The sequence below is a fragment of the Oncorhynchus nerka genome, linkage group LG11 (genome assembly GCF_034236695.1).
Source record: "Oncorhynchus nerka isolate Pitt River linkage group LG11, Oner_Uvic_2.0, whole genome shotgun sequence".
In the NCBI taxonomy this organism is placed as follows: Eukaryota; Metazoa; Chordata; class Actinopteri; order Salmoniformes; family Salmonidae; genus Oncorhynchus; species Oncorhynchus nerka.
The window spans coordinates 32,547,798-32,559,708 of record NC_088406.1 but is presented as its reverse complement, the minus strand read 5'-3'; the positions used below and the strand labels follow the sequence as shown (position 1 = coordinate 32,559,708).

Here is an 11,911-nt window from a genome sequence, read left to right as displayed (position 1 = left end):
GCCCGATTCATACAGTCTCCTCTGAACAGTTGATGTTGAGATGTGTCTGTTACTTGAACTCTGTGAAGCATTTATTTGGGCTGCAATTTCTGAGGCGGGTAACTCTAGTGAACTTATCTTCTGCAGCAGAGGTAACTCTGAGTCTTCTATTCCTATGCCGGTGCTCATGAGAGCCAGTTTCATCATTGGGCTTGATGGTTTTTGCGACTGCACTTGAAGAAACTTTCAAGTTCTTGAACTTTTCCGTATTGACTGACCTTCATATCTTAAAGTAATGATGGACTGTTTCTCTTTGCTTATTTGAGCTGTTCTTGCCATAATATGGATTTAGTATTTTACCAAATAGGGCTATGTTCTGTTTACCCCCCTACCTTGTCACAACACAACCGATTGGCTCAAACGCATTAAAAAGGAAAGAAATTCCACAAATCAACTTCTAAGAAGGCACACTTTCTAATTGAAATACATTCCAGACGACTACCTGATTTGTTTTCGAATTTTGCATTGTTTAAAGTTGGAGATGGCCTATCATTCACGCAAAGTGATGAGACTGGGTGTGTATGTATACCTCCAGGATAATATGGTAACATGCATTGGCTCTCGAACAAATAAATAAAACCAAGGTCATCCAAAATTAACAGTTTTTAATGAAGCCAGAAACGCAAGTAATTCATCTCAGTGATTGACAGAATGCCATTTATGATTGAGTTCCTAGGCGGATTCTCGGTTGAATTTGAACGCGCATCAGACAGTCCAAGCACTTTGAAACCCACGCCCACCGTGACATACAGCACCGCCCACCGGGCGAAATGGCATGAAAAGAGTGAATTCTGTCTCTCTCAATTTAACCTGTCATGTTCACATAAATTTTCATTTGCATTGTTTAGTTCTCTGGGTCAAAGCTGTGATATGTCAGAGAGGGATTACGGATAATTCATCTTGTTTGGCACATTAATGAAATTGCTTTGTTGGATACCATCATTATAAAATAGATATAAATGTATTTCCGGTCTCGGGACTTATCAGTCTTCCGCCCTGATGCCCTTGTAGCTATGGAAACTCCTCAATGGCAACATCCACCAGCCCGTTCACCCGTTTTGACCAGGGGCGCCGAGTGTGATAGCTAGCTAGCTGGCTTTATGTGTGCCAGAATTACCGATCCATTACCAAGGTTTCAAGATGGCGTTACAACGACTGACGGCTTTGTTCATCCTTTATTCGATTCTCGGTAAGTTATTTTCATGTCCACTAAGATAAGGTGTAGTGTAACGGTACGTGTTGTGCATTACAATTGAATAAATCACAGCAATTCTTTGTTATGGAAATGATCGCGCTGACTAGACGGGCTTCCTAGCATAGCTTGTCAAGGTCTGTAAACATGCTGAGGATGAGCCACACAATTATTAGATGGTAATTAATTTATTTATACATGCGTTATAATGACATTGAAACGCTCACACATTCCTCAGCAGTTTTTCCATTCATATTTAAATAAAGAGAGAACAAGTTGCACACACACTGCTTTTGTATCTTCTAACGTTGGGCTCTCTTCAACTGTCACTCAAAGTATGATGATGTCAACCGCTATTTCCGTCCAGGCTGTCAGGTAGGCCTACAGTTCATTGTGTGAGTTATTTTATTCTGGTAAAGTATCTCTGCTACCGCACCGCAAGCTGTACCAATGTACCAAGTCTGGAACCAATAGGACCATGAACAGCTTCTTGCCCCAAGCCTTGAGACTTTTAAACAAGACGGCTAAATAGCTAATTAAATGGCTACCCAGACTACCTGCATTGACCCTTTATGAACCAACTCTCATGCACAGACTTTATGCACACACACACTGGACTCTACCCACACACTCACATACTTACACTGACACCACAACACACACACATACAACAGACACACTACATACGCCCACACACACATAACATGCACACACATGCATAGTGATGCCACCCACCCACCCACCCACCCACCCACACACACACACACACACACACACACACACACACACACACACACACACACATACAACAGACACACTACATACGCCCACACCACATAACATGCACACACATGCATAGTGATGCCACCCATCCACACACACACACACACACACACACACACAATTCACCACATACGCTCCTGCTAGTTATCACTTTAGCCCTACCTATATGTACAGTACATAGCGACCTCAATTACCTCGTACCCCTGCACATGGACTCAGTATTGGTACTCCCTGTATATAGCCATGTTAGTTTTTACTCCCTATGTTATTTTTACTCTTTATTTTTATTCGTTATTCACTGTGTCACTATTTCATAAAATAAAAAAAAGATAGTGTCTTTAACTCTGCATTGTTGTAAGCATTTCAATGTTAGTCTACCCTTGTTGCCTACTAAGCATGTGACAAATAACATTTGCTTTGATAAAATAGCACTCTGACAGCGGCAGTGTTTTCAGGAAGACTTTACTAGGACTATCTATGTTTTGAATACATTGTCTTCTGTTGACATTACTGCTGCGCTGCAACTACAGGTCAGAAAGATAACGTTATAGCCAAGTCAGTCTCTGTGTGGTATTGACTGGTCATTACAGTTTTATTCACATACTAGTCTACTGCATTTGGTCAGTTTTAATGTTGGTAAGTTATTTGGCTGCTTTTACAGTGGCTGTGCTGGAATGTCTGGGAAATGGCTTTTTTTAGATGGACTGGATCAACAGCTTGTTTTTTTATTTTTTTAATGTTGTCTTCATATTTAGCTTGAAGTGCATAAAGAAAACTGTAGAACAGCTACTTAACATAGAGCGCATTTCACTCAGGGTATAGCCTCCTGTCTCTATACTGTATATATTAAAACAACAAAGGGATTAGAGAGAGAGAGAGAGAGAGAGAGATGGTCTCTAATATTCACCAACAACATATGCCACATTTCTATCTATTTTACTGTCTGACAACTTTCCAGTTCTGATTAAATTCTTCACATAAACACATAGATCTCTTTCTTGATGTAGGCTACACAGTGTAAAGTTGGGCTTTCGGCTATGGAATGCTTTTATTCCAGGCACACAATAGCAAATCAGCCATTGTCTTCTTAATTAACCACAGATTCTCTCCCACGCTCTAAAAACTGTCTGGGACAACAAAGCCTCATACAGTAAAGCTTGGACACCTAAAATATACAATGAGACAATAAGTGTCTGTCTGTCTGTTGGCAGCAAAAAAGGAGAAGAGTTAGGATAGAGACATGTAGTTTAAGCTATTTATAGTCTAGTAGTTCATATGATCTAAGTCTAAGTATATTGTAAAGGAATTGAAGGTTAATGAGTGGTTTTACAGGGATAGGCTGTCCTTGCTCTGTTTACCAGGGGAAGATTTGTTGGACAAGCTCTCCTCGTGTCTCTCAGGATGGCCAGTAACTGTTTGGTGTAAAAATAGCTCATGATGTACAGGGGTGGGAAAGTCAGCCGCAGAGACGGAAGCTGAGACCTAAGAGTCGGATCTCATCAGCATCCACAGCTGTGCTAATATGACTGTGTACTCCACTTTGGCAGGACCCATGTTTTCTCCACTCTCAGTGCTGGCTGACTTGGCTTTCATGTGGATCATGAATTGTTAACCAAAGACATTTTAATTCAGCCGTGGAGTAGGGCTGTTGCGGTCATGAAATTTTGTCAGCCGGTGATTGTCAAGCTAATAACTTGCCTGCCTCACGGTAATTAACCATTCATTAACATAAACACATTTAGCATATCCTGGCTTCCACGTAGCCTACAAGCTATTGATGCAGACCTTTGGAATGGCCAGTAACTATTAAAAATCTAAACATATAGCCCAACATTTGTATCACAACTAAAGTAGCATAAATAACTCTAAATGAAGCATATAGGAGTACCTGTTTCTTTGTTAACCGCTCAACACAGAATAGCCACATCTACATTAAAAAAAAATATATTTGATTTTTTAAATCATTTTTCCCAATTTCGTGGTATCCAATTGTTAGTAATTACTATCTTGTCTCATCGCTACAACTCCCGTACGGGCTTGGGAGAGACGAAGGTCGAAAGCCATGCGTCCTCCGAAACACAACCCAACCAAGCCGCACTGCTTCTTAACACAGCGCGCCTCAAACCTGGAAGCCAGCCGCACCAATGTGTCGGAGGAAACACCGTGCTACCTTGGTTAGCGCGCATTGCGCCCGGCCCGCCACAAGAGTCGCTGGTGCGCGATGAAACAAGACCCCTCACTAACCCGGACAACGCTAGGCCAATTGTGCTTCGCCCCACGGACCTCCCGGTCGCGGCCGGCTGCGACAGAGCCTGGGCGCAAAACCCAGAGTCTCTGGTGGCACAGCTAGCGCTGTGATGCAGTGCCCTAGACTACTGCGCCACCCGGGAGGCCCGGAACATCTACATTTTAAAAGTCTAATAAATCCATATAATATAGCCTACACCATCACAATAATTGCATGATTTATTTTAGACAGGTCTAAAGAAACATAATATGAAGAAAATGTAGTCTATTTCAGTAGGACCAGAATAACATACTCTGAGTTGTCCTTATGTTAGGTCCTGATCTGGCTATGCCATATGGCTGTGGGCTACACTAGTTCATTTAGCAGACAAGAATTCCGTGGTATCATTTTTTGTATGAAGAATACAATGGAACATAGCTGAATAAAATAGAGAGGATATTTTCTCCAAACAATTTGAGGGAGTGCACACATGCGGCTATTCTGTGTTGAGCAGTTAACAAAGAAACAGGTCCTCCTATATGCTTCATTTAGAGTTATTAATGCTACTTTAGTTGTGATACACATGTTGGGCTATATGTTTAGATTTTTAATAAATTCTAAGGCTGCATGATACGACTCTAATGATGATTTGAAAAAAGTTGCATGAAAGGCATGAGCTCTGGTTTGTTTTTTTGCGCGGGCTGCACACACTTCATCAGTCTCTCATTCACAATTTGACAATCACTTGATAATGCTTCATATTTCCCAGCAGCATCACCTTTGTGTGGCCTTAATGCCCCCTAAAAAATGTATGTGTTTTGCAGCCAGTGATCATTGTGCCCTTGGACTGAATATAATAATTATAATTCCCTTTTCCCGGCTGCGTGCTTGGAAGCACCTCTCACTGCCATGGCCATGGCTCTTTCAGATAGCTAAATTCTTATTAGCCAATGCCCGTCCACATTTACTTTTTTGTCAGCCAACAAGATGAGTAGGCCTAACAAACAGTAAAAGCACTAGCCTATGTCAATCTACAATCCCCCATAGTACAAAAGTTGACCTATTCTGTGTGAGAAATAAATATTCCAAACATAGTCTGGGACAGTTGTGGGATGCGATATATCCCAAATTATTAAAACTACTAGCCTCAAAAACATTTTTTTAAGGCAGATGCAACAGATCAGAATGTTTAGCTTAAAATGTTGATAAACTATTAGACTATTTCTTCGCATTAGAAGCGCAGAAATGCGCACACAGCAGTAGGCTACACGCGCGAATGTTCCAAAATGCAATCAATTAGCGGGAAAACACCATGATCAAAAGTGATTATGCATGTATTGCTTTTATTATAAAGATGCATTTTTTATGGTGAAAAGGATCTTTCTCAAACTCGAAACTTACGCTCTGCGTATATACAGTTGAAGTCGGAAGTTTACATATTTTAATATTCATGCCAGCCAGGTAGGCTATACTCCTGTTGTAAAGATAAGCAATGTGCTTAATATTAGGAAAGTTGAGAAATAAATATAGTAGGCCTAGCCTATAGAAACGTTACACAACATGAGCTCATGGGCTCTCATCAAGTGTTTGATTAGAATTTCAATTACATTTGCATTGATGTCAGAGTGATTAGAGGGACAATAGAGTGCTGAGTATCAGTTTGGTATGTTTCTAATGACCATCAGCAGCATCAGAGCTTGGAGAAGCCTAATTACCGTGACTAAACGGTCACATGGAATTTTATTGCCATCATGACTCGTGACTGCCGGTATGGCGGTAACATGGTCACCGTAACAGCCCTACCGCAGAGTGCTTTTATCTGTCTGGATTATACCTTGGAAGTATTTTATACACTTGGATGAATTGTGCTCCAATACATTACCGTCTGTTTTCACCCCTCATTTGGAGTCCTTAACGTCGCTGATGCCGACATAGAAGAAGGGACTGTTTCCATTACTCACTGTGTGTTCCTTTAGTAACTCTTAGGCCTCCCTAAGTATATCTCTCAATTATTTCATTTGAAAGTGTTTTGTAGAATTAAAAGTAAGGAAACATCACTGACTAATATTGAGACTTGTGCTCCCGTCGAGATGTGCTCCACTTGCCTCTTATATATACATGAGAAATGCTTCCGGAGATATGATTAATCCTGTCCCTAAGGTTCATTCTCACCCTCTCTGTAGCGATAGGCCTACACCTCTTGACCCTCTAATTTGATCTGTTTAAACGGGCATTGTCCTGGGATGAAAATTCTGAAGCTTGTCAATCAGCTTCTTTTTTTTTCTCACTTCTCTTTTGTCTTTTACAGGCTACATTCCATCACGTGGGGTAATCCTCCGAACCACAGACAAGACTGTGTGGGCAAATGAATTTGAACGTAAGTCACTGAAACACTGACTCATTCTCTCAGAATAATTTTTCAGGCTCTTCTGTTGTCTGCCAGTGTTTTGACATTGTAGTATCACTGTTTTCTTCCCAGCTATTGAGTTGACCTGCTTGATAGAGTCCATCTCAACAAACAACCCCAGAATCGAATGGAAGAAAATCAAAAACGGTGTCCCTAGTTATGTGTACTTTCAAAATCAAATTTCAGGTAAGATTATTCTTTTTTAAGCACTTTACCAATACCAAATTGGCCTCAGAACTGTTATTATTCTCTGTATGTGAATGAGTGGTTGGAGTGTGTTTTTGCCTCTCTGTTAGGGGACTTGGAGCACAGAGCCCAGCTGATCCAGCCAGCCAACCTACTGATCCTCAACACCAGCCGTGCAGACACTGCAGAGTACCGCTGTGAGGTCGCTGCCATTGATGACCACAAACACTTTGATGAAATTCTAATCAGTCTTGCTGTCAGGGGTGAGGACGTATTTTCATATTCCTGTGTAAAGCCTGTAGTAGTTTGCTATGTTTTTTCAGCGTTGTTGTCTATTTCTAATTATAAACTGGGTGATTCGAGCCCTGAATGCTGATTGGCTGACAGCCGTGGTATATCAGACCGTTTACCACGGGTATGACAAAACATTTATTTTTACTGCTCTAATTATGTTGGTAACCAGTTTATAATAGCAATAAGGCACCTCAGGGGTTTGTGGTATATGGCCAATATAACACATCAAAGGGCCGTATCCAGGCACTCCGCTTTGCGTCTTGCATATGAACAGCCTTTAGCCGTGGTATATTGGTCATATACCACAACCCCTCGTGCCTTATTGCTTAAGTATAGATTGTGGTATGTGCTCCCTCTCTCTGTAAATAAACTGTTCCATGGGTGCCGTAGTATGGCCTCTGCCCTTAGCCTAAGTGTATGTGTGTCTTCCGGAGCAGTCGGGATAAAGCAGAAGTCGAATTCCAGTTGGACCTTTGTGTACAATTAGAAAAATAAATCGTATTTTTCCTATTTTTCATCTGTCTACACAGTAAAGCCTGTGGTGCCCAGGTGCAGTGTGCCTGTGGCAGTGACTGTTGGCACGTCCTCTGAGCTGCGCTGCCTAGAGAACGAGGGCTTCCCTGCCTCACAGTACCGCTGGTTCCGCAACAACGAGGAGCTTCCCCAGGACCCAAAGAGCAGCCCCAAGTTCATCAACTCCACCTACTCCATTAACGCTGACACAGGTGGTCTGGTAAGGAATCAATGGGACTGGGAGGTCGAAAGGACACTAGCTATATGATTATCAAGTTTAATGAGACAGTAGATCCAACTGTTGGATGATGTTAGTACAAGAGAAAAGCTGTATGATCTATTGGGGTTGATTTTGGCGTTTTGCCCTGCAGAAATTCCGCAGGATGAGGAAGGAGGATGCGGGAGAGTATTTCTGCCAGGCAAAGAATGAAGCTGGACATGCACAGTGTCCCGCACAGCTGATGGACGTCTGTGAGTAGGCCATGCTGTACTAAATACCCAACTGACATTCTTACCGCGACTATGTATTATGTTTAAATATGTCAGTGTGTCATACCGCTGCCACACTGAACATACCATTGTGCGTTACCAAACCTGCTTGTGAGTCACATGCATCTACTCTAGTGCACATAAATCATAGTGGTTGACATGGAAGGTCATTCCTTTAAGTCAGGGTTCCCAAACTTTATCATATTATATTAGAAATATTATATCTGATTGGGCTTCTTGCAGTCTACAAATGATTTGTAATTATGTTCCGGCACCCTGACTGTCCGCTCAAGAATATAAATTGTCCCGCGGCTGAATCTAGTTGATGATCTCTGCTTTAAGTTGTTTCAATTTGAGTTCATGTCACCCAGATCTCATCTAAAAATGCCCTGCTTGTATTTTCAGATGATGTCGACATAGTGGGGATTTTTCTGAAGGTGTTGGCGGCATTGGCCGGATTCACTATTGTGATGGTGGGGGTTTATCATGCACACAAACATGGCTGCTTTTCCTCTGGCAAGGATCACACAGGAACCAAGTGAGTAGGGCTATGTAGTTTCAAGTTTCAATGTTTATTTGCCACATGCACAGGATACAACAGGTGTAAAAGAGTACAGTGAAATTCTTAGCTCATTCCAACAATGCAGTGATAATAATAGAATATAGATAATAACCCAAGTACGATATAGGTTGAATGTACTGTACAGTGACATGCTATGTGCTGTGAATTGCTTAGTAAGTCTTTGTGTGGACATTAAGGATTTTTTTGCGTGTGTGTTTTAGCTACAAATCGCCAGCAGCAGATGATGGTGTTGAATATGCCGAAGCCGATGAGGTGAATAAAATTAACTTAATTCTGTTTCCCATATTCTATATTATTATTGAGCTAAAATGTAATCACAATGTATTTATCAAAATGGCAAACAAAAATAAATATAAACTGCAGGTGGATGTATTCTTTTGATAATTGATATTCCCATTTCCATCAGGGTCACTTCCGGCACAAATCATCATTTATAATTTGAAATCTGAGATAGAAGGCCGTCAAGAGGGGAAACACTGAAGAGGAGACACACTGAAGAAGAGGAGACACACTGAAGAGGAGACACACTGAAGAGGAGACACACTGAAGAAGAGGAGACACACTGAAGAGGAGACACACTGAAGAGGAGACACACTGAAGAAGAGGAGACACACTGAAGAGGAGACACACTGAAGAGGAGACACACTGAAGAGACACTGAAGAGGAGACACACTGAAGAGGAGACACACTGAAGAGGGGAAACACTGAAGAGGAGACACACTGAAGAGGAGACACACTGAAGAGGAGACACACTGAAGAGGAGACACTGAAGAGGAGACACACTGAAGAGGAGACACACTGAAGAGGAGACACACTGAAGTCAAAAGTGCATCAAATCCCATAATAAGGCTTCGTGTGAGAAATTTAAGCTGTAACATTGCACATTCTTTTTTTGGTGCGCATCAACAATTAGCTTACCAAAGTTATCATCTTGAAAAAGATCAATCATTATTTCTGATAGGCAATTGCAACGTTATGTCCCTGTTAGTACACAGTTTTTTTTGTCGCACAAATATGTTTTGTCCTCAGTCGTTACTGTAACTACAACTACAGTACGATTTTAAGCTTTGACATTTGAACTTCCACCAACATGTTCATCTAAACTGATGCTGGAACATTCCCCCATACTGTTTTTGGACAATGATTTTTGACTTCCAAACATTTCTACAAAATATACCAACCCTGTTTGACAAAAACAGCCTTGCATAGCCTCTGAATGCAAGATGGACTGGTTTATGTTATTATGAAGGAAGGTTGTGTCAATATATTTGTGAATATATACACTACCGTTCAAAAGTTTGGGGTCACTTAGAAATGTTCTTGTTTTTGAAAGAAAAGCAAATTTTTTGTCCATTAAAATAACATAAAATTGATTAGAAATACAGTGTAGACATTGTTAATGTTGTAAATGACTATTTTAGCTGGAAAAACAGGTTTAAAAAAATGGAATATCTACATAGGCATACAAAGGCCCATTAACAGCAACCATCACTTCTGTGTTCCAATGGCATGTTGTGTTAGCTAATCCAAGTTTATCATTTTAAAAGGCTAATTGGTCATTAGAAAACCCTTTTGCAATTATGTTATCACAGCTGAAAACTGTTGTTCTGATTAAAGTAGAAATAAAACTGGCCTTTAGACTAGTTGAGTATCTGGAGCATCAGCATTAGTGGGTTCGATTACAGGCTCAAAATGGCTAGAAACAAAGAACTTTCTTCTGAAACTCGTCAGTCTATTCTTGTTCTGAGAAATAAAGGCTTCCATGTGAGAAATTGTCAAGAACCTGAAGATCTCGTACAACGCTGTGTGCTAGTCCCTTCACAGAACAGCGCAAATTGCCTCTAACCAGAATAGAAAGAGGAGTGGGTGTCCCCGGTGCACAACTGAGCAAGAGGACAAGTACAGTGTCTAGTTTGAGAAACGGACGCCTCACAAGTCCTCAACTGGCCGCTTCATTAAATAGTACCTGCAAAACACCAGTCTCAACGTCAACAGTGAAGAGGCGACTTCAGGGTGCTGGCCTTCTAGGCAGAGTTGCAAAGAAAAAGCCATTTCTCAGACTGGCCAATAAAAATAAAAGATTAAGATGGGCAAAAGAACACAAACACTGGACAGAGGAAAGAAAGTTTTGAGGCTGTAATCGAACCCACAAATGCTGATGCTACAGATACTCAACTAGTCTAAAGAAGGCCAGTTTTATTGCTTTAATCAGAACAACAGTTTTCAACTGTGCTAACATAACCATTTTGCAATTTTCTCATGATCAATTAGCCTTTTAAAATGATGGATTAGCTAACACAACGTGCCATTGGAACACAGGAGTGATGGTTGCTGATAATGGGCCTCTGTATGACTATGTAGATATTACATAAACAAACCTGCCATTTCCAGCTACAATAGTCATTTATAACATTAACAATGTCTACACTGTATTTCTGATCAATTTGATGTTATTTTAATGGACAATTATTTTTGCTTTTCTTTCAAAAACAAGGACATTTCCAAGTGACCCCAAACTTTTGAATGGTAGTGTACATAGAGTCAGTGAGTGGGGCATGTATAAAAAGCTGATAATCTGTTACATGCAGAGTCAACGGGCACAATGAAACAGTCTGTTGTGCTTAATAAAGCCAACTAACTTTATTCTCTGCGTTCAGAATAACAAAGAAACATATTACAGTTATACAGTATAATCCCAGTATAATACTGCAATGTACGATGTATTATTATTAGTATATCAAGTAATTATGATTTTTTTTCAGAGTGCTGTTTCTGTTTATAAGTGACCTTCTGTGCTTACTAATGACCTACTTTATGAATATTGGACATATTGTCCAGTTGTGACTCACAATTAACTGTATTTTCTTTATGGACACAATATACAATATTAATGGATGTACAGGCAATACAACTTTGTTAGAAAAAAAATATCTACACATACATTTTTATCAGTAACAATACATCATAAGTATTAAACAATGTTTCAAATTGAAATTGTTAAAAATGACTTTTTGAAACATTATTGATATAGTTATTTTTTCATTGGTATTCTTTGTTTATAAAATAACACTACTCAGGAACTGTTGTAAAATGTTAATTGTTCATTCGTTGTAGTGCAAGAAATTGATACTGTTATATGCTTACTTCATTTTGTCAATAAAGACATAACATAAGTAACTGTATTTACTGTATTTTTGG

General features: G+C 40.2%; 1 protein-coding gene across 1 annotated transcript; it reads left to right on the top strand.

Moving 5' to 3' along the window:
• Nucleotides 1-832: 832 nt before the first annotated feature.
• Nucleotides 833-11,895, top strand: LOC115137604 (junctional adhesion molecule 3B-like). The gene is made up of 9 exons (XM_029673921.2): nucleotides 833-1,228; nucleotides 6,550-6,618; nucleotides 6,721-6,834; nucleotides 6,945-7,097; nucleotides 7,659-7,861; nucleotides 8,013-8,112; nucleotides 8,536-8,668; nucleotides 8,914-8,965; nucleotides 9,120-11,895. The coding sequence occupies exons 1-9, from the start codon at nucleotides 1,180-1,182 to the stop codon at nucleotides 9,153-9,155; spliced, it is 909 nt and encodes a 302-aa protein (XP_029529781.1). The 5' UTR covers nucleotides 833-1,179; the 3' UTR covers nucleotides 9,156-11,895.
• Nucleotides 11,896-11,911: the final 16 nt, after the last annotated feature.